General features: G+C 39.2%; 1 protein-coding gene across 1 annotated transcript in view; it reads left to right on the top strand.

Moving 5' to 3' along the window:
* LOC147633143 (agamous-like MADS-box protein MADS1) overlaps nt 1–22,519 on the top strand; it is a 96,805-nt gene extending 74,286 nt beyond the window's left edge. Inside the window, exons 4-8 of the mRNA XM_086805688.1 lie at nt 6,090–6,151; nt 6,236–6,335; nt 6,519–6,560; nt 6,652–6,715; nt 22,218–22,519. Of these exons, the coding sequence (XP_086661814.1) occupies nt 6,090–6,151; nt 6,236–6,335; nt 6,519–6,560; nt 6,652–6,715; nt 22,218–22,519 (570 nt within the window). The remainder of the gene's footprint in view (nt 1–6,089; nt 6,152–6,235; nt 6,336–6,518; nt 6,561–6,651; nt 6,716–22,217) is intronic.
* The last annotated feature ends 2,382 nt before the right edge of the window (nt 22,520–24,901 follow it).

Raw genomic sequence — 24,901 nt, 5'->3', positions numbered from 1 at the left:
TTCTTGCACTCGAATCAGAAGCAGAGACGCAGCTTCCGCGAAGCCCAAGCTTTGGCAGAGGTGGTAGAAGCAGGCACTGCTCAAGAGATTGCGCCAGGGTGAGCTGACGCAAATGAGGGTGCAGTGGGCGTCGTGGGGCACGCGGGCGATGCATCGCAGTGCAAGGTCATCGGGCAGGCCATGGATGAGTAATGAAACTAAGTAACAAATTTGAAGGGAGCATAGACAAAGGTGCTGGTGTAACTGTTATAGGTCGTTGTATAAAATAAACATAATTGATAAATTGAATCCATGATATTAGTATTAAGCAATTCTCTTCATCGTTTCCATCTTGCAACAAACTATTCAGTCTCTATATCAAACCATCCATGCCGTCTCTATATCAACACCTGACTAATCATTGATGTCTATAAAAGTTTTATTTCACTACTAGATGATGCAATATTGGTGCAAGTTTGCTTATGCTCCACTATGGTTTCTTATTTATCTTAAACATGGCCATTCTCATTGTCATGTTGAATGGTTGATGATGTGTCATGGTTCACTTCTACGTCCTCCAATGTCTCCTCAACATCTTGACCTTGAAAGACACATTTTGATAGATATACCACCATTTTGATAAAAGAATGACTTATATAAAATACCACAATTTGATAGAGGAGTCACTTGTATAACATACCACCATTTTGATATTCAATGCCTCCACACACCACCTTTGAACCATTTGACATCAAAGGTAAATAAGCTGAATGTTCTAACTCCAACCCCTTTGAACCATTTGACATCAAAGGTAGATTAGCTGAATGTTCTAACTCCAACCCCTAAGACGTTTTTTGAATAGTTTCGTAATAATCAAGTTTGTCGACTACAGTATTGGTATCCCATCTACTAGGTCAATGACTCAGTGCAAAAGGGTCTTTCTTTTCAACCATGCACTTTTTATACTACCACCAAACAAACTTAAAAAACATATGTATATGTTAAGCATATGCCTATAATTACTATAATTAAAGGAGAAATTCAAATTTACTTATATTGAAATTCAAATTTACTTATATTGAAATTCACAACCTCATGTGAATGAAGGCTTGGATTTGAACGACGACGCTTTTGTGGAGACTATTCTAGGGAAGAACACATGAGCTTAAGGGCTGCCTATCTCTATTTATGGCATTTTGACATTATGATGACATTATGTACTTTTTGCCATGGGGTTTACGTTTTGGATGACATTTTGAAGACCCTACTTTTTTGATGACATTTTGACATTTTCAGTTTTTAGTTTTATGGTTCAGATCAGTTTTCAATTTTCAGAATGTAGACAAGGGAGATAGAGAGAGCCTACATTGTACATTACCAAACCTTAGAACAACAATTTGTAAATCACAATAGAGAGCCTATATAGATTTGAAAATCCACCTTCATGTAATATGGGCTTGATGATACAATGGTTATACATTCATACATATAGATGCCATCATGTAATCTGGGCATCATTGCCATCTAGCTCGATTGTTGCTTGCATCGACTCTTTAACTGCACGTGCATCCAATTTGGCTTGCATGGAGGGGCGTCTACCCTTAACTGTAGCAATGAAGGAGGTGCCAACTTGATTGTCATCCATTGTTTTGCGCTTCTTCCTGTTGATCCCTTTCTCAATGAAAGACTTTGCTCTCTTCAAGCTATTCCCAAAGCCATCTCTAGTTCGTACAAAAGACTTTGCAAGCTCAATGCCCTCCTCTCTTTGTGCTTTCAATGTATGTAGTTGCCCAAGTGTCTTCTTCATGCTAGTGGTAGCCCTCCTCTCTTTGTGCTTTCAATGTATGTGCTTTCAATGTATGTAGTTGCCCAAGTGTCTTCTTCATGCTAGTGGTAGCCTCATGAATAAGCTCGGCATCATCCTGCACAAAATCCACAAGTTGTTGGAAAGTGTCATGTAAATGATTCAAGCTTGACCTCTGTGTAGACTTTGAAGATGCATCCTCACAATTGTGCCCTTCCTCCAAGCTCGCATCATCCTCAAAAGTGGCACTCCGATGTTGAGGTCATCAGGCTTAATCTCAAGTAGTCTCCTTGGGACCATCTCCAAGGCACTATCTTCATACATGCTCACACAATGTGACACCATACCTTGCTCCTGAACACCGGCCATGAGCATCACCTTGATTTGATGCTTGCATATGTTGCCAAGCTCGGACCAATGGCATGTACAACATGCCCATTGACAATCTGAGTTGTAGACAGTGTACACTTGGTTTGGATTGGAGAGGCTTCGAACATAAGCATCTGCCTTCATGTTGCTACCAATGAATGACACATAATCATCTGGAATTTTGAGAGCTCGTTCACGCGAGCTCTCCACTACCTTCTCAATGGCATTGTTTCTCTTAAACCCCCCTTCCTTCACAACTTGTATGTACCAATAATGAGGTACACAAACTGTGGTTAGCTTGTAAAGAAGCCAATCCACTCGACGCCCCACCATTTTCTTAGAAGATCCTAGAAATCTGTACTTCAAAACTCCATGGTACGCCTCGATTGCACCATTCGTGTCTTGATTGGAATGTGGCAATGTCCTTGTCACACACACCCACATGTCTAACATGATGAAGACTTGTAAGCATATATGACCATAAGAGAACATAACACATTGGGAACACATTGAAGCAAGAAAAATAGCTCATAGTCACCTATTTTAGGCTGCCACTGCATTTCAAAGTAGTGGAGGAACTCCTTCTCACTTTGAAAATCTTCCTTGAACTTGCATATCATTTCCCTAGCTTCATCCTTGGTGAGCTCATATGAAGACGAGGACCCTCCCCGCATATTCATGATGTTACCAAGCATCCGAAACATGGCCGCACGTGTTGGCCAATCTTTCACCTTTCGAATGAGGTGTTTTAGCCAACACCTACGTACATGCCATAAGCACAAGTACACCGGCAAATTGAAAACGACCCTGAGAGTACAAATCCAAGTATTGAGGGTACAAATCCAAGCAATGGTCATAAAGCATTGTCCAAGCACCATGCATTATGTTAGGAAAATTACCTCAGTGCATCAATTTCCCTCTCCGCATCATCCACCATGAAAGCATTTGGCTGCCACGATTCATTAGGAACTCAATGGAGTCTTCTTGGGCCCTTTTATTTGGCAGTTTAAGGAAGTCAAACCTTTTCTCTTAAGAAGAAACGTTTTCTAATTTGAAGCTTCAAAACGGCTACTTTATTCGAATTTGAATTTGGGGGGGAAAATGGAATTTACAATCTAGCGGATAAAACCATATCATGTAACATATCTATGGAAAGCTCTTGATGCGTAGATCACGGATCTGTAATCTCCGCTCAGATCGGAGCTTGTATGTAGAAGTTATGGAGGTCCGAAAATTGTAAAATTGCCCCCCCCCCCCCCCCCCCCCCTTTTTGGGGGAAAAAGTGCACCCTTTGACCACTCTTACACCTCTCTTACAAACCAATGGTTTTTGCTTACATGGCGGGCTTCTATTTGTCAAAAAGTTAAACGTTTCCATAACCTCATGGCAAATTAAAGGGCCCAAGAAGACTCCATTGAGTTCCTAATGTATGGTGATCAAGCATGCGATCTCGAAACTTTGTCAACCAATATCGCACAGCCTCAAAGGTGGCACTTGAGGCAAGAACCCATGCAATTGGGATGCCATTGCGATGTGTGTCAAATACGAGAATTGTATACAAATGGAACTACATCATTTTAGGTATAGTAAGTACAAGTACCTTGACTTGAACATGGCAGAAAACAGACAAGAATTGAAGCATACCTTGTACTTGTTCGTTCCAAATGTGGAGTCCATAGCCAACAAATTTCCATTTCCGAACTTGTCACAAATCTCTCTTTGCCATGGGGTTTGGATCCCTAAAAAGAATTCCTTCTGTACTTGAAGATTTTGCTCCTGGTAAACAAATATCATATCCGCATTTTGTGTACACCATCGCCTTGTAGTCTCTGCATCATCATCATGTAGTTGATATGTCTCCATAGCATGTTTCCTTTCAATATTGAGTATATCTTGAGCAATAAGTAGTCATCCCTTACCATTGGACATTTGGGCTCTTTGCTTTGTCGTATATGCAAACTTTGAATGTGTGCATCGAAAACTTGTTGTGGAGTAAAGCCCTTGAACAACAAGTTAGAAACCCAAACTTTTTTTTCCAATGAAATCCATGGAGAGAGGAGAAGAAGGGTGTTTCCCTCATTCTTACAAGGCTCCCCATGGCAAATGATATCTTCTTTATTTGTGTGAAAGGGATTAATATAAGATATAACTGCGATGCTAGGATCCAAGTATAGACGATTCACCATGAAATGGCATTGACACCCTCGAATGCGCTCTCCTGCTGCCTTGGGTGGCCGCCTTGGCTTAGTCTCTTTCTTGATCAAATTGGCATTTAATTTGGTAGAGGCTTTTACGCTGTCTTCATTGATGGTAGGACAACCACTCCCCATCGTCAAGCTCATTTTCATGCACATTACTCTTGCACTCTACATCTTTTCCACCCAATTGTTCATGCACATGGCATACACGTTTGGAAGCACAACGTGTCCCAAAAGCACACCAATATCTATTGGCAATGATAATTGGGTATAAGTCTAAAGCCTTGCATGCTAATCATTTAAATAAGGTAATGGAAAATAAACACTTACATGGTGCTCTCAAGCCATGAATCCTTGAATGGCCGTATTAGCGAGCCTGGTGTGCGATGATGGTGGGAGTACCTCGTAAACGTTGTAGGGAAGTCAGGATTTTGTGCTTCTATGTTCACAAACTCGCCAACATGAGCCCATAGAATACGAGCTTCCCTTTGCACTTTGTACTTCGACCTTTCATTGTGTACCAGTCTCCATTGTATTCCGGAAACATCAAAAAGACCATGCGTGGGAACAAGGGTGCCCATCGATTGTTGCTAAATGAGCTAAAATAAACCTGCACACGAGCCAAATCGGCTGTAGCGAGTTTGCCAGCTCAACAGAGGAGCTGGCACGCTGTAGCGAGAACTCCCAACAGAAGCCAACAAGGCGTACTATGTTTTGATGGCTGGTGCGACCTATGGTGGTCACTTCAGCCAGGAACTGCTTCTTTCAACAGGAAGCATGCCGCCATATACAGAGCCACATCCACCAGTGCCCAATGCCGTGAGAAAATCAGGGAATGCCGACGCCCTTCCCCACGTGTGCACGGAGGTCTCAATGCTGGAGAACCTGCTGGGTAGGAGAGGAAGAATGTCTCCAAGTTCCTGCTCTTCTTTAGCTTGGCTGTTTTCTTTTCGGGGCTTTCTGTTTCGTTTACAGGGAATAAGTGCGAGGTTAGTGGCAGCAGGCAACGACATGCGACGGTGGACCCACGCATTCAAAGCAATGCTGGCCGTCATTTTCCCGTCATTTTCTTTACTGGTAGCTGCCAGCGTGGCCACGCGAGCGTGGCTGGAAAAAACCTCCACGCTGGCAATCACCCCGAAATCTAACTACGGCCATGCGAATCCCCGTGTAGAAGGGGGTTCGCATGTCAATGCTTGTATCATGCCAGTGGACATGATGGTTTTCGCCAAAAGTACAAAGGTTTTGCTTTGAGCTATGATTCATTAAATAGCACCCATGAGTATGTACCTACATCCATAGTATTCATGTGACAATAATAGCATGCAATCATGCTTCAATGCATGGTCCAGCTCTCACGATGATTGTGCTGGGTGTTCCCTCCAACCAGCAAATAGTCTGAATAGCTCACTTGCAGAGAGTCACTATTTTGCGAATCATTTTTACCCAACATTACGTCATCTTTTTTTTTTTATAAACACCATGGATTAAAAATTTCAAACAAGAATTTTCTTCACGCTTTAATCTAATTATGACTAAATCTTGGAGAAATTTGCCCTTCTGCCATCAAATTTAGAAGTCTTTCTTTTTTTTTACAAATATGGAACAAGTGCTGGGCTAAGCTGAATGTGAGTGATTAGAGATGAGTGAGGGATTTTTGGATATGTCAGAGGCAAGCAGCTTTTCTAATGTTTAATGATTAATTCTAATCTCTGATCTCTGATTATTTCTCACTGCAGTATTGGAGGTATGAGGTCGCTCAAATAAGGGAGCACCTTGCTTTCATGGAGGAAAAGCATAGGTGGTGCCCTTATTTCTGAACTAGATCTGCTCTGGTTTTGTATAATTACCGTTCACCTTTGCTGAATTGGATTTTTAACTTTAGAAACATGCTAGGGGAAAACCTAGAAAGCTTTCGCATGAAGGATTTACAAGAGCTGGAAAGCCAGCTTGAAGCTGGTTTAAAGAGAGTAAGGGCGAGAAAGGTAAGCTAATCAAAGCTTAAATTAAATACTTGTTTATGTTCAGTGATCTGAGAAAGGTAATCTAATCAAGCCTAATGAGATACTTGTTTAAGTTCACTGAAATGAGAAAGGTAATCTAATCAAGCTTAGTTAGATACTTGTTTATATTCACGATCTAATCACCGCTTGTGGCTTTTTGACCAGACGCAGTTGATGATTACAGAAGTTGAAGAGCTACGTGACAAGGTGCAATTTTGAGGAGTTCATTGACGTTAATGGAAGATATGTTGATGTGTTTCTTGCTTTCTTACTGGCGACTTTCTGCTTTTTTTCCCAGGAGGGGCTTCTTTTACGCGAAAATGAGATGTTAAGATCGAAGGTGATGCCAATGCCCATACGCGGTAAGGTTGATAAATTTCTTGCGTTCGATTGAAGCTTAATAATATGCCGAGGTGAAGTCGGGAATGCAAGAAGCTGGTGTGATTACCTGCTGGACAATATGGAAAAACAGTTGTAACCTAAAAAAATCATGCTCTTTTTTTTTTGTGAATTAAAATAAACCTCGGTAAAAAGAGAAAAAAAGCATGCTTGATTATTTCAATGTCAAATAGATCAAGACCTTTTCTCAATGTTGTATAAGCATGGGCTTAATTAAACCTGATTATGAGTTTTCATTGAGTAGTGTGCCATTGTCATTAATTATCATTTCTTAGCTAGAGTTTAATACTTTTCTAATTTTCAATTATGGATTTATATGTTACCTTCAAGCCTCCTTAGGTCCATTCTCTTATTTTGTGTTAGAGCTAGTGATTGAGCATGTGATCAGAGCTAGTGATTGAGCATGTGATCAGTCTTCTCTTTATGTGTTTGTTAACCATGCCATAGTTGACCTATATTAAGGTGCTTTGTCATCTTACCAGCGCTTATCTTTTGTAAAATGGCATTGGAACATATAAAGTGGCCTTATCTTGTGCTGCTAAATGTCAAATAAGGAAAGTCTAAGGACTTTGTATACATACTTGCTTTAAGATTAGAATAGAGGTTGGACCTCTTTTGAGTCTAGTAGGCCTAGTGTGAAAACTAGTCACTTATATATAAGGTATATCTTTGATGATAAGCAATCGACAAGAATTTTCTCAAAGTAGAATACTTGTGAGCTCTCCTCTTTCCTTTTCTTGCTTGTATGTATGATATTAAATCTTGCATGTTTGATGGATGCTTGCTAAATAGGATTTGGTGTAGGTTTTGTAGTTGCAATAGCTTTTTCTTCACAACTCGCCTTTTATGAGAGAGAACCATTGTGAAGGGCCATCTCTTTTTGCCTCCATCTAGGCATAGAGAGCCCTATCTTTATCCCATTGGCAAGGATTATTTTGGTGTTGCAACAAATTGAGAATGTCAATGGATGAAGTAGCACACCTTGTAAGAAAGTTGCATCTGCAGCTCTAAGGCAAGATCCAATGACAAACGTTTTGGCAAGGCTAAGGTAATCTCTTGACTTGAATATATTTGGTGTTAATGTTGGGGACTAGTCTAGGGATTAGCTTTGTTATCCATCTATTCCAAGCTATTGGGATCACCCAATATTGTCTGTTGTTGATCCAAAAACATAAAGGTTTGGAACCTTGAATGTGTTAGTTTTGTTGTTTTTAGTTTTGATTTGAAGTGTATATGTATAGGGCATTCTATTTTCATATAGATCTTAGAAGTGAAAAACCATAGCTTTTTGGTGATTTTTATGATTTTGGAGCTCAAAGGGCTTAGATTTCATTAAATTAAGCCAAGGAATAGTCTAGCAATTATGATTTAGAGTGGTAGACTAATTGATGCATAGTCATTGCATATGATCATCTTTGAACAATGATTAGCTCCCATTGTATGTGAATGGCATGAGGAATTGATAAATTAGATGAGATTAGGGTTTTTGTTATGAAATCCTAAATGCAACACTTGAGAAATGGATAATTGAGGAATTAGCTAATGTAATGACTTGATTAGGAGCTGAATAAGCACTAATTAGCCTCCCTTATGAGTTCTCATATCCATGAAAAGGTTGATATCAGCCAACCTTAATTTTCCAAGAATCTAAAAAATTCAAGAAAATCAAAATGTCCCATGAAATCTCTACATGAAAAAATTGATCACAAATTTGGATGTAGCCAAGCATGATAAAGAGATTAATGAAGGAATTTCTCAAACATTTGGTGAAGAACCCCTAATTTTTATGGAATCCCTAATATGCAAGAGAGGGAAAAATCGAAGCATTGATGAAATCAAGGATTAGCTTACACATTATCCTTGCATCTTTGAAGCTTGGTAGCCATCCAATGTGAATGTTGATCTTCCCTTATTCACGAACAACACACATCACGAATTAGTCCTCAACGGCCAAAAATCGTTATATATCAACCTATGTGAATCTCATAATGGGCTAAAAGAAAGCTTAGGCTTTACCTAAGCTTAACTTAGCTTGCCTATTAGCCATGCTACCCCAAAAATGACAATAGGAAACGCAGGAAAATGGTAGTCCAGCGGGCGACGACGACTGGTTGTCTTCATAAGCTCCATGTCGTGGCTAAACATAAGCCATGAACTTCTCTAATGCAACCCTAGGCTTATGGAAGCCCAAAGTAACCACAGAAAACATGTAATGGAAGCAAAAATCTGCGTACCAGGCATCAACCTTCACGACCATGATCCTTCATGAAATTAGTCTATGTGAAGCCTATGTCATGGCTAATCAAAAACCTAATCTCTTGCTATAGCTTAAGACTGCAAATTAAAGCTCCCAAAGCTCTGAAGATCAAGCAAGAAAGAAGAATAAAGTAGAAAATGTTATAATTAACATCACTAATAAGGATTAGTGAAATTTTTCCAATTTTGGTCCAAACTTATCCAAAATTTTGGTCCCGGTCCCAAATTCGGATCAAAACTCACACAAAACCCTTAGACATTGGCCAAATGAGCTTAAATTTTTCATGTCCACCCTCCTCCCCATTAACATCAAGAAAATCCAAGAAAGTATACATAAATATCATGCAAAAAATAAGAAAATTACCAAAAACACATGTGCTATTTTCTTGCAATATCTTGCCTAAAATGCATTAGAAGCTCCCAAAATCAAGATCCAAGCTCCAAAAGGTTAGAAAAAACAAATATTAAGAGAGATTGAATAGTCCAATTGTCAAATTTCTCCATCTTCTTGATCAAGAAAATCAAGAAATGCAAAAGATTAAAAATAAATAAATCAAGAAAGTGGATCAAAATCAAAGCTCTGATACCAATTGAAATGGATCTAGACCAAATATCAAAGAAATTAACACATAAAGTCCAAATCTAACATCCATTTGATGAGCATCAAAAACATATGAGAAATCCATGTGATTATGATGAAAAGAGAAGAAATGCACATGCACATGTAGCAAAGAAGGTATGTGCAGAAGGCCTAAGTGATTTAATAACCTCTCACCATGAGGATGGCTATCAAGCTTGCCCCATGAGCCCTAGACCATGAAAGGCCATCTCCACCATGAAAGAAGCCAAGAGTACATGTAAGTGTCCAAGATATGAATGACTAAAAAGATTCTTACAATGAACTCAAGGCCCTATTTATAATAGTCTTGCCCATGGCCCATTATTTATATATTTTGGATCTTAGTTCTGCTTCATTACAATATCAAAGTATAATTATTACATACAATTATTGGTAATGCACACCAACTTTCCCATATGTCCCAAGTAGGTCTATTTTATAAAATCTAAGTATGTGAGTCTAGTTCATACAAAAAACGTGTGAGCCTACAAATGTGACTCAAAACATGTGAGCCACAACAAGCGCTTGGTGCTTTACTAATGGTTTTTTTCAGGAAAGATATATATATTTTTTCTCCTAGCCCCTATTCGTTGGTATTGCATCGCTATCAGAATAATTATCGGTAAGAATGTCGATATATGAGTTGGTACACGTCGTTAAAAATACCGATGTATATACTATCAAAAATACCGATGCTTATTTCGATATATATTGACGGAAAAAAAAAAGCCTAAGATCGTCACTTTTCTCTTTACTTTTGGTTTTAAACAAAAAGACTCTCTCCTGCCTTACTAGTTCCCTAGTACTCCCAAGAAAGCACCACAGTATTGTCCATACAATGTTGGGGTTTATGATTAGAGAACAAAGAACGTGCATAGAGCATACTCTATGCATGCATAAAGAGCTACGCATACTCTATGCATGCATAGAGCTTGCATACTTTATGCATGTATAGAGCATGCATAAAGAGTTTTCATGCTTGCTCTATGGATGCATAAAAAGTTTGCATGCTTGCTCTATGTATGCATGCTTTCTCTAGGGCTACATAGACATTATGCATGGTCTATGGATGCATACATAGAGTATGCATAAAGAGCTATGCACATAGAGTATGTAAGCTCTATGCAACCTTAGAGCTTGCATACTCTTTATGCTCTATGCTCTATGCTCTATGCTCTATGCTCTATGCTCTCTGCCCTATGTTTTTGCTTTTTATGCCTTTTTTTTCACCCTTGGATGTTGGGATTTAGGTTAGATAATAGAGACCATGATCTATGCATACTCGATGCATGCATACAGAATAGAGAGCATGCATACTCTTTATGCATGCTTGCTGTATGGTTGCATCATAAAGAGGATGCATGTCTGATCTATGGCTAGAGAAAGTATATATATGGTGTATGGATGCATACATAGAGTATGCATAAAAGAGGTATACATGCATAGAGTCTGGGGGGGTACACTACTACCTCTTTATGTATACATAGAGTATGCATAAAGAGGTATACATGCATAGAGTCTCGGGGGTGTACTACTAAGAAACCCTATGTATCATGTGTGTATTTAAAGAACTCCTTACATGTAAATTTTTCATGAATAAAATGATCCCTTTTTCTTTATGGAATTATGGGTTTTTTTCAAAATCGATTAAAAAAACCCCTTGTGTAGATGTATTTCTATAAATTTAATTTAAAATTTTGAATTAAAAAACCCTTTCATTTGAACTCACGTGGTATACTTATATATTTGTAGGTGAACCCCGTGAACATAGAGTATGCATGCTCTATGCAGCCTTAGATCAGCCTTAGATCTGGCATACTCTTTATGCTCTATGCTCTATGTTTTTATGCACACTCTATGTTTTATGCTTTTCTTATTGATACCCTTGGGTGCTAGGGTTTAGGATTAGAAAATAGAGAGCATGCATGCATACTCTTTATGCATGCTTTCATAATGACTACATTAAGAATATGAATTATCGCTTTATGGTTGCATTAAGAGTATGCATGCTTGCTCTATAGCTACATAGAGAGTATGCATGGTCTATGCATGCATACATAGAGTATGTATAGAGAATACTCTTTATGCTCTATGCATGCATACTCTATGTATATACATAAACACTACAAGGGATCGGGCTCATACCCGCGCTCCTAGCCGCTAAAAATGACTTGTGGAAAAAAAGTAACGGGCTCGGTATCATCGCGGCCAGAGACATGCGTGTAAAAGCGCGTGTATAGGAATAGTCAAACGCGCTGGTACACAGGCGTATACACACGTTCTGTCAGTTTAGCTGCACTTAGACGCGCTGATAGGAGGGTGTATACACGCGTTTTGTCAGTTTAGCTATGCTTATACACGCGTATTTCACAGATTATCCACGTGTATACACACGACTTTTAAAGATTTGACGCGCCTATATACGCGTATTTCACAGATTATCCGCGTATATACACGCGGCTTTTAAAGATTTGACGCGCCTATACACGCGTATTTCACAGATTATCCGCGTCTATACACGCAAACAGAGAGCAAAATAAAAAATCCAGAGAGTGCTATTTGGTACCTGAATGCTGTTCCAGCATTCCAGCACCCAATAACACTCTCTGGATTTTTTTTTTTGGTGCATTGGACCATCCACGAGGAAGATTTAAGACAAGAACGACATGAATGAATACATTGTCAATACACGATTCAAGACAGACATGAATGCAATACTATCGATCCACAAGGAAGATTTAAGACAAGAACGACATGAATGCATACATTGTCAATACACGATTCAAGATAGACATGAATGCAATACTATCGATTCACGATTCAATATTACTATCAAAATTTTATGTGTACACATATACACAAGGGAGTCCATATGTCGAAGTAGCCCATGGCTTCAGTTACAAAAATATATATACGACCACATCCTCAATATGGAATGTGATACTATAAGTCTGAGTACTACTCAGACCCAGATGATGACTCGGTGCTCCCTCCATGATCAGATGAGCTCACATCGGTCGGAATGTCCGATGAGTAGTGCTCACGTCCACCCTCTGCAGTGGCGGCGGATGGATCATCAGCAGCTTGTGCCTGTTCAAGTAATATATAGTATATAAGTATATATATATGTAATTAAATAAACCAAAATCATTCGTTTAAAGTTTTCAAGTACTTGTCGACCGTATGGTCTCATGGCCATCTCAAACTGCGCGTCCGTAATACGTCCCTCGGCTCTGAAGATGGCCCACGTGTCACGTCTGCTATGCCGGCGAGCATACCCAGTATCATGGGCTGTGGGCTTCCTCCCCGTGACCCGTCGTTGTATCATAATCAACACAATTTGTAAGATTAAAATAATCATAAAATCAATGAATTAAGTAAATAATCAAAGAAAGTGGCAAGATACTTACGAACTCTGCCTCCCATGACTCGACGCCGCCAGATCCGAAATGCGAAGATCCAATGGTCTCCATCTGGATCCGTCGTGCCTCCACATGCTGCCTGCTCTTCACGCCAGCCTCTGCTCATTTCTTTGCCTCCTTCCACTCGCGTTTGTGCGCAGGGCATGTTTCTCGGCAGGATAGCCACCCGCAGCTACATTTAGCCCATCATCGTACGCGAGTTTCTTAAGGTGAGATCTTTTATTACTTCTCCCTTATTCGCGTCCTTCCCCATACATCCGAGAATGTCGCATGTGGGGGATTGGGGTACCGACTATGTACAGCATCTATCACGTCCCAAACTAATCGGCTATTTTGATCTTTAAATCTAATAAAACAATTTCTATACAAGTTTGATACTACCCCACGCATGTACTCCATTACCTCTTTCCCCCTCGCATCCATCACTATCCCGCCCCTATCCGTCACATTATAGCAGATCACTCTCTCCACCTCTCTCATCTCCTCCTCATCCTCACTGTCTCCTCTAACTCTTCTCCCTCTATCTCCTCTCTCACTATGTGCCCTACTACCTCCCCCACCAAAGCACCCGCCGCATCCTCCACTCTCACTCTTCCTACTGCTGCGGGTGGAGTCACGACTGGGGGATTGTCTACGTGACAGTGGCTGTGAGTCCTGACGTGACGGTGGCTCTGAGGGAGTACGTGATGGTGGCTGTGGGCCTTGACGTGACGGTGCCTGGGAGGGTGTGCGTGAGTGTGTCTGGGAGGACGGGGTATATCTCCTCGGTGGGCGTGGAAGAGGAGAAACTGCATGCCATCTCGTGACAAAAGCAATGGCCCTCCAATGCATCTGGGTGATAAAACAATCATCCTGCACAATAGGCCACACTGTCACGCCAAAGTGACAAACACCTCTTGCTTGTTCCTTCAAAACCTACAACAAAAGTCTAAAATCAAATGGAAACACGTTAACTGTGTTAGCCAAAAACAAAACCATGCATCATTCTACATATGACAAACATATGCATGACACATATATGCATTCGCAAACAATATGCTCCTCAAGATGCTCTACTAATCTAAAGTAACAATCTAAGGGCTGCTCACAAGCCTTACGCCCATGGACATTCCGCAGGACCCACGACTGAAGGTAAAACATGAGCATATGAAAGCACTCAATGCATCCAAACACTACATCCACTAAGTACTGTCCCACATATGTCTCATGGCCATCCCGCAAGAGTCACACCCAGTGGTGCATCCATGAACATAATAAAGCACTTGATGTATCATACCAACATACATGCATCACACCACACAGTCCAGAGTATTTCCTAATGTATTATCAATGGTACCAGGATCCAATGGCACCAGAATACAAAAATACCTCTACCTCAAAAAGTGTATGCATACATGCACAAATAGAGTTTCATCCATATAGCCATGAACCAAACCAACTCTAGGACTGCTCACAAGACTTATGCCCTCCATAGAGTTATCCATAGTTGTAGTTATAGTTCAAGGTGCGGCCGACTATGAACCATACCCAACTTTACCATCTCATGTGACTAGTACACAATATCATAGAGGTCCCATAAGCAGATGTACTGTCAGCTGCCTTAGTACCTTCGGTTGAATACAAAGATGTCACCAAGCGACTCCCTAGATGACAACTGAGCCTGTCTGTAATAAGGGAGCGGAGGTGCTACCCCCCTCTTGAGCATCAGGCAATGCTCCAGACCTATGCTCTGCTAAACCTGAATGAGCCGTAACAAGAGTCGACTCCAACTCAAAGGCATCAAGATAAAGCTGCAAATCCTGAGGTGAATCTGCTAAGTCACCCTCCTCCATCCACTTCGCATCCATCAGTGAACCTCCTCCATCCACTTCGCATCCATCAGTGAACAGCTCTTGAACTTCACAAGACATTCATACATCTACATCTAGATGCATACATCCACATCTCCATGTATACATCCACATCCACATTCACATTCACATCCATACATCTACATCTACATGCATACATCCACCTCCACATTCACATCCACATCTATACATCTACATCTACATCTACATGCATACATCCACCTCCACATTCACATCCACATCTATACATCTACATCTACATGCATACATCCACATCTCCATGCATACATCCACATCCACATTCACATTCACATTCATACATCTACATCTACATGCATACATCCACATCTACATCCATGCATCTACATCCACATCCTCATTCACATCCATACATCCACATTCACATTCACATCTACATGCATACATCCACCTCCACATTCACATCCATAATCTCACCCTATCACAACCCATATACATCTTATCCCATCACATACATTTCTTACCTCATCCCATACACATCCTATCACTTCTTAACTCATCTTATCACATCCTAACGCATCTCATATGCATCTTATCACATCTTCTCACTTCCCATATCTTTTATGCATACCTCTATGCATGAAATTCAATTATGCTAAAAGTAACACTTATAATAAAATATTCATCTCTTATGCAAACCTCTATGCATGAAATTCAAATATGCTAAAAGTAACTCTTTTATAATAAAATATTCATCTCTTATGCATACCTCTATGCATGAAATTCAATTATGATAAAAGTAACTCTTTTATAATAAAATATTCATCTTTTATGCATACCTCTATGCATGAAATTCAAATATGCTAAAAGTAACTCTTTTATAATAAAATATTCATCTCTTATGCATACCTCTATGCATGAAATTCAAATATGCTAAAAGTAACTCTTTTATAATAAAATATTCATCTCTTATGCATACCTCTATGCATGAAATTCAATTATGATAAAAGTCACACTTTTATAATAAAATAATCATCTTTTATGCATACCTCTATGCATGAAATTCAAATATGATAAAAGTAACACTTTTATAATAAAATAATCATCTTTTATGCATACCTCTATGCATGAATTTCAAATATGATAAAAGTAACACTTTTATATTAAAATAATCATCTTTTATGCATACCTCTATGCATGAAATCTAATTATGATAAAAGTAACACTTTTATGTTAAAATAATAATCTTTTATGCATACCTCTATGCATGAAAATCAATTATGCATAATATAAAAATCAATTTCTCTAGGCTTACAATGAATATCTTTCAATTAATCTAGGATGATAATTCCTAGAATATGGTAGGAAGTCCTCTTTTCATGATTTGAATGAAATTATTTTATGCGTAATTTTTATAAAAATTTTGCCATAGCTCCGCTGCTATGACTGATAAATCTCGATTTTTCTAAGGGATAAAGCTTATCATTAAGAAAATAATTAGAATGATCCCTAATTGGATCATTAATCCATAATGGATTGAATCATCAATATTCATGAAATACATAAACTAAAAGTATAGAAAAAAGCCATTAATTTGACCTCAAGTATAGATTAATCTTGGATTAAGAAAAAACTTTATGAAAAGCTTCATTTGGATTGAGAATGGGTCATGAGTATGACCATTTCTTGAGTGAGAGAGAGAAATTACATAAAAACCATTTGAATTAAACATAAATGGAAATTTATGTAACTCTTAACTATCATTAATCAATTAACTTCAATAGCATTCATCAAATTATGTAACTCTTCACTACCATTCATCAGTTAACTTCAATAGCATTTAAAAACCATTCCAATTAAGCTTCTCAAGCTTGAGAGGGGTTGAGAAGAGAGAAATATTGAGAAATTATAGAAAAGATCAAAATTCACCACTTACCTTACAAATTGCTTGATTCTTTGTTCATGGTAGAGGCCCCCAACCAATCAATTGGTTTAGTATGTTGAAGGAGCCACCAATGGAGATTGAAGAAAGAGGGAAGCTCCAATTTCTTACAAATTGGAGAGAATTTTAGAGAATAGTAAATATTAGCATTATTTCAGCATAGTTCTAGAATAGTAAAATTATCCTCTTTCTTTTCAAAGGATTCATGTTCTATTTATAGGAGAGGGAGGCTCTAACCAAAGCTAATTGATTTCTAGAATTTTCCAATTTCAGTTTGGTTGAATTTGGACTAGATTTGGACCTAGTTTGGTTCCTTTTTTATTCGGTTTGGTTCCCTTTTGATTTGGTTTGGTTCAAGAGAGAGGAGAGATAAAAATATCACATTATTTTTTAGTTTAAAACTCATTCAAGTATGTGAAATATGCACCTCCTTTAATGGACTCCCCTTCCTTACATATGTGTCAAAATGGAATGATTATACCCAAAATATCTCATATTTTTAATATTGCTCATAGTTTTTTACTAATAAACCTTGTACATTTTCAACTCTTCATCGTATGTGAGCATTTACTCATTTTTGGATACTCAATTTATCTCATTTTTTTGATATTACTCATAGTTTTTTACTAATAAACCTTGTACATATTCAACTCTTCATCTTATGTGAGCATTTACTCATTTTTGGATACTCAATTTATCTCATTTTTTTGATATTACTCATAGTTTTTTACTAATAGACCTTGTACATATTCAACTCTTCATCTTATTTGAGCATTTACTCATTTTTGGGTATCTTCTTTTACAAATAGGATTTATCTTCTCCCTACACATGGATTGATGCTATTGGCCCATAGGAACCTTAATTGGACCATAATCCAAAAATTTCTGAAAATCTAGACCCTTAGACTAAGGTCCTTCATATCCATTTTTTCAATTAATTCTAATTGCACATTGGAAAGTTCTTTTTGAATTTCTGTTTCAGGGGAACTTATTTTAATAAGATGAGTTATTTTTCTATCCAAAAATATTCATAATCTGAATATTCTCTCTCTAGAATATTTTCTCTCTCTATGCCAAAACAGGCAGAGACAAGATCTCTTATATTTCAGAAAAGGGAATTGATTACAGGGGAATATGCTGGACATTTTGAGAGGCTGGGGAGGAATCTTACACCACCCAAGGTTTTAAAACCTTTATAACTTTAATTTTTGCCCACCAAAGGTTATAAAACCTTTTTAAATTAAAGTCTCTTTGCCTCCTTCACACTTGGGGTTGTCCACACATGGGCTTCCTTTTTAACTCCAATCTGATGCCATTCACACTGTCCACCATGTCCCCGTGCACACCTGCATACTGTCCAAAGAAAAACACAGGGTCGTGACACACAACACAACTAAGCTTGGGTGCCATCAAGTTTGGCGTTCTAGAATGTTGCATTGGATCGTCTCAAACAATGGCATGATTAACGTAGAGGACAAGCACAATCAACAAGAACATTGGAATACTTGTGTATGTTTCATTTTTGGTGAGTATGGGGATTTCATGGAATTTAAACTACACCCATGTAATGGTTACTAACGTGGGAGCATCAAATTGATCAAAGCAGTCAGTCGTTTTACCCATGGACGATACCAGCTCATGTAAACCCAATAGAAAACCCAACACAGAGAGATACAAGTCAGGTCGCATGCGGAATCATGCAGTCAAAAACAAGCTCACTGGAGGCTATGGAATGCACAGGAAAATACAGGCTATGGCTGATTGCCTGGATCAATACATACATACACCGGCAAGCCACAACGGCATACTATCAGCCCCCACTTAACATTGAATATTACAAATGGGGAGCCACCTGCATGGGATATCCAACAAGCAACCACACACAAGATATATAGGAGACATAAGCCCGGAGGACATGCTTACATATGTCACACAATTGTATGTACATAAAGATGCCAAAGGAATGCCAGACATGTGCAATAACACTCGGATAGGAGAATATTTAGATTTCAAGACGGTTACAAAAGGCATAAAAAAATTCGCCAACCGGTAAAGCACCCGACACGCTCCATTTTAATTACGAGATGCTTAAATGGACAGGTAACCGGACACGGCAATGGATATGTGGGCTTCTTAATAAAGCCATCACACAAGGGCTGCCCATAAATTGGCAAAAAAATTGGATCAAAGCACTATTCAAGAAAGGAGATGCAAATCAGCCCACTAACTATCGCACTATCATGGTGAGTCTTGTATGTCAAAACTCTTGGGGAGCATTCTGGAACAAACCATAAGCTCATGGGCAGATATATATATAGAGAGAGAGAGAGGGAGGGAGGGAGATAGAGAGAGAGAGAGAGACGAACGCTCTCTCTCTCTCTCTCTCTCTCTCTCTCTCTCTCTCTCTCTCTCTCTCCTTCTCTTCGCTGCTGCTCCTGGTTCCGCTCCACTTTCCCACCCGCCCCTGGTTAGGCCCCCAAGGCAGAAACATAACTCTCCCTCTCTCTCTCTCTTTTTCCCGTTGCCCATCTCTCCTGCTACTCACATGCGCACCTGTGCACCTATTGCCCACCTGCGCACCTTAGTTGTAGGGTAGGGTTGTAACCCACCTCCAAGCAGGTAAGGGCTTGCACCTCATGGGGGTGGGGTTCGTGAAGAGAAACCTCTCAAACAATCCAGCAATTTCCATGTGTGACCCTTGGTTGCATGTCCCTAACCTCAACCCAAGGTTAGACCTAACCCTTGGTTGCATGTCCCTAACCTCAACCCAAGGTTAGACCTAACCCTTGCCCCACTAGAGCATGTTCCCATGCTCTCATGCTCACAGGCCTAGGGTGGGTTAGCCTCCTAGTATATGCACATAACATACTCCCCCTCTCTCAAAACATTGCACTCTTGCAATGAAAAGAAGGAAAACTGCGCTAAACGTTCTCAACTGACTCCCAAGTCAAATCCTTAATTTCCTTGTCTTTCCACTTAATTTTAACCTCAGGGATTAAGCAACTACAAAGTTTCCTTTCCCTGAATTCAAGTACCTTTTCAAGTTCATATGGAACATAAGACAAATCTTATACTTCAATGAGTTCTGCAGTTTGACATGTCCAGCAAGAAAACCTTCTCCGAAACCCTTATCTCCCCTCCTACCAAACCCAATGAAAAACCATCACCATGGGAGTGGTACCTCCTGAGCATGATTCAACATCTTTAGCAAACAAATTCAGCCTTGCAAAATGAACTACATCAGATAAAACAACATCTTTCAACCCTTGAGAAACAGATTAAGGAACAACAACACGAAAAAAAAACAGGGAGGAAATCACACAGGTAAATTTACTTAACCCACAGCCTAAAGAAATTCTCATTAAAGAAGTAATATCATAGATTAATGAAGAGAACGAGCAGCAATGGATTGCAAAAGAAATTAGGGTGGGTGGTTTGTCAGAGGGTTGGGAACAGGTGGAGGTATTAGAGGACGAGGAGATTGCGAATGATACTTATGTCCCAAAATGCGAGATTCTACAAAGAAAGCTGTGCAGAGCTATCCCTTTCATCGACATTGGAGATCCCTCAAAGTGGTAATCAAAGGAAAACGTGTGGTTTTGAGGTATGCAGATATGAAAGACAAAATTTAAGGTCACTTAAGGGAACGAAGGTGTGGATGGCGGATGAACTCACAGCCACACAACTAAAAAACAGGAAACAAGAACTCAATAAAGTATACGAAGCAAGGAAACAAGAAAAATGGGCAATCTACTGTAGAGGTAGAGCTGTTATTTTGCAGATTTCACGACAACCAAACATGATAGTAATGAAGAGTAGCTGCTAGAGAAATCCTTCATGTTATCTAGGATTCTCCTACGGTCATGTAGGGAATTTAAACTATTTTTAATTTTATCTCTATTTTCATTTTGTTGCCCCCGAAGTGGAATGTAATCACATGGATGTATCTGATTAGTCCTATAGGTCAGATGTGGCCTCTAAAGGACGTTAATATAGTTTTCTTTCTCTCTCTCTCTCTCTCTCTCTCTCTCTCTCTCTCTCTCTCTCTATATATATATATATATATATATATATATATATATATATATATATATATATATATATATATATATATATATATATACATGAATGCTCTCTCTCTCTCCCTCTATATATAGACGCACGCTCTCTCTCTCTCTCTCTATATATATATATATATATATACGAATGCTCTCTCTCTCTCTCTCTCTCTCTATATATATATATATATATATATATATATATATAGAGAGAGAGAGAGAGAGAGAGAGAGAGAGAGAGAGCATCTCTCTCTCTCTATCTCTCTCTCTCTCTCTCTCTCTCTCTCTCTCTCTATATATATATATATATATATATATATGGAGAGAGAGAGAGAGAGAGACGCACGCTCTCAATTGTCACACACATACATACATACAAACACACACATACATACCTCTTCGTGCTCCCCGTCGGGCAATCGAAGAGAAATGAGGTTCTCGGTGAGCACGAGAGTATTAAAATGCGTAGCGTCGCTTAAGCGATAGCAAAAAAAACATCGCATAAACGAGGAATTTAAAAAAAAAATTGTAACGTCGCTTATGCGACGCTAGTCAGCCTGCAAGCGTCGCAAAAAATATCATTCAACAGCATCGCATAAGCGATTAAAAAAAGCATCGTATAAGCGACATATTTTTTTAAATAATTTTTTTACATCGCTTAAGCGACGTTAGTCAGTCTACAAGCGTCGCAAAAATCGTCGTTCAACAACATCACATAAGAGATTCAAAAAAAGCATCGCATAAGCAACATATTTTTTTAAATAATTTTTTTACATCGCTTAAGCGACGTTAGATCGCTTAAGCGACGCATTCGTCATCGTTTAAGCGATGTTGTATATTTTTTAACACCCTCGCTACAGCCCCCAATGGCTAGCAGTGTAGGTTAAGTGAATACAACCAACTATTTGGTGTAAAGAAACTTTATTAAGAATCTTAAAGTGAATACAACCAACTATTTGGTGTAAAGAAACTTTATTAAGAATCTTAAACCGTAATCTTTTGTATAAAGATTTGAAGTTAGTATATAATAAAGATTTCATGTTTTCAACATGCGTGCATGTTTCTGTTCTGTGTCTGTGCATCTCTAATAATTGCTCCAGCTTTGTTTTTCTCAATGGAAAGTAAGAAAATTGGGCACAAGTTATTTTCAATTTGTATATACGAGATCTATGAATAGGGATGCCCACTACAAGCCTTTATAAACGATTTATTGGTCATTGTGAGCCCTAATACCTGTCAAGCACAGGCAAGACAAGGAGGCATTTTTGTTCAAAAAGTCCAAGCAGGGCTGATCTATCCTAAGATCTAAGCAAAGGTTTGCGTCGGGTATCCTGCGCAGGAAGTAGGGAGAGTATCAGGTGTGAAGCTCAGCCGGCGGGAGGGTGTGTGAGGCGATGCAAGCGGAACTGGTCCGTGAAGGAAGCGTGTGAGGTGTTTGTTACGGCCATTTCTGCGCGTGGAGAAGGTGACCTGACGGCTGGTGGTGTTCGCGAATCTTCTGACCTGCATCTTGCCGCGGCGAACAGGGGATCGGGCTGGCTTACTGCAGTGGTGGAGGTGGTGGTGCAGCAGGAGTTCCTTGCTCCTGGAGTTCTCACCAGAACCGGCCATTCTTCTCCGCAGGAGTACAAGAGAAAATGATACACGCCACCACACGGAGACCCTTGTGGAGGGAGATGCTACACCTAGCCAGGGTTAGGGTTTCCTGAGGGTAGCACAGACTGACACTTGAGGGTATAAAGAAGGCAGCCTTTACGAGAGGGCGGCGATTATGGAGAGCAAGCTGCGGCTTAAAGACCAATAATAATAATCTCTGTACGGAAATCAACATGCCGTCACCGTCACGTGGCCCGACTCCAAATTTCAAAAAGCCGTGCCTACGTCACTGGCCCAAAACTGCTCCTCGTGAATAAGGGCCGGTTTTTCCCCACCCGGTTTTGCCATTTTCTCTCCTGAGGACCAGAAGCATGGTTTTCCATGTTCCCGCGCTGGTTTCTCATTCTCTCTCCAGTATTGCTCCCGTACTGTTTCGCACACGTGCTTCGAACTCCGCACTAACTTATCGTAAAGCCGTTGCACTTTCCTTTATCGTTCTAACTTCTTTCCTCTTTCCCTTGGGGCTAACTTATCCTTTAGCTAGTTCAAAACTTAGAAGGGCAAGTTGAGATTCCTCAACGGTTGGAAAAAAAAAAATTTGCAACAATATTGTGTACATTTTTCATAAAGTATTGACTATTTCTCAGAATTTTCTAATTTCATGTAAATTGAATCGGAAGTGTGAATGGTTTCTTCCCCAAAAAAGTGTATGGTTTCTAATTTCATGTAAATTGAATCAGAAGTGTGAATGGTTTCTTCCCCAAAAAAGTTTCCCAGACACTAAACTAGAGTCACGATCTAGATTTTCCAACTTCATGAAAATTGAAGAGGACGCGTGTGTTTTCTTTGAAAAAATTTTACCAACCACTAAAGTAGAGTCACAAACTTTCAATCAGAAAATATAATTTCTTCATTCACACCTCTGCTTAACCTCAAGAAGACAAAAAAGACATTTGTATGTCCACATTGCAGAAAGTGTTGTGTGAAGATAGTGTAGTTTGGAAAGGAAAATACCATAAGAGACATTTATTATCCATGCTTTATCTTATCTTCCCTTTTTAGATTTCCATTTGGGACTTTTACTCTACACCAATAAATCAATCACACCCTCAACTATAGCATTCATGGTGCTCCACATTTGGAAGTTTTATTCTACACCTATAAATCAATCCACACCTTCAACTATAACATTCATGGTGCTCCACATTTCCTCTTATGGTTATGAACTTGTGGAACCCACATTCTTATAGGTCTTCTCCTCCAACTTTGAAAAGCAAAAGCATTAAAAATAATACGTTAGAAATATTCTAGAGATTTCCCTCAAACAATTGCAAATATTTGCATTGGCCCAGTGATAAAAATATCGAGAGTTTATATGCATAGGTCAAAGCTAGTTAAACCATCAGTATATCAAACAACACATCGAGGCTTTAATCGAGGGTAATATTAACGAACGTAAGTTCTCTGCCTCGGTATTTGGCCATTCTATTTTAGCATCTTTTTCATTATATATTAGGTCTAAGTTTATTAGGCCATATACATAAGACCTTATGCATAGGTTTAATACTTATGCATAAGGTCCAATGCCTTATATTAAATGTATGACATTATGCATAGGTCAAATAATGCAGTAGAGTATAGCTCAATTATGCCTACCTCTTGTACATATAGAACTATGAATCTGACGTGGAATGCAAGTTCTATTAATATAAATAAAGTAATTAATAGGTATTAATGTTGGAAATAGGGTTGCAGAAATGCGCACACACACACAATGGAGAAGCTTAAGGGAGCACACAATAAGATGATAGATAAATAATAAATATGTGTTGTATAAAGAAGATAAGTATACCCCAAGATGGATGTACACTAGCACGGGGTTAAAAAACCTCCTAGTGTGTTCACACACATCACTACCAAATATGGCTACAAATCCCCCATGGGAGTGATGATGTGAACAAGGGGTGAGCTATCACTAGATATATAAAGATGTGCCAAGCTCTTTGGATTGTGATAAGGAGCTCAGACTGGTCCCCAAAGGGAAGTGAGTTTACTAAAACTTTGCGAAAAGGTTCAAACTTCTCTCGTGGGAGAGCCTTCGTGAAAAAATCTGCCAAGTTGTCATGTGTTGGCACATCAGCTAAGCTGATTTCCCCTACAAAGCATCTCTCCATGACATAATGATAGTGCACCTCAATGTGCTTTGTGCAAGCATGAAAAACTAGATTCCTTGCAACTACCATAGCACTCTGACTATCGGTGAAGATGGTAGTGGCTGAGGACTCACCAATACCCAAATTAGCAAGGGGCTTTAGCCAAACACACTCAACTGTAGTTGTAAACACTATCCTCTATACTCAACTTCACAGCTAGAAGTACAGTGGGTTGCTTCTTACTGAGCCATGATATACATAAATCACCAAGGCA

Source organism: Cibotium barometz, chromosome 12, assembly GCF_041138505.1.
Source record: "Cibotium barometz isolate CiBa-2024 chromosome 12, ASM4113850v1, whole genome shotgun sequence".
Lineage (NCBI taxonomy): Eukaryota > Viridiplantae > Streptophyta > Polypodiopsida > Cyatheales > Cibotiaceae > Cibotium > Cibotium barometz.
This window is presented reverse-complemented; position numbering and strand designations above follow the sequence as displayed.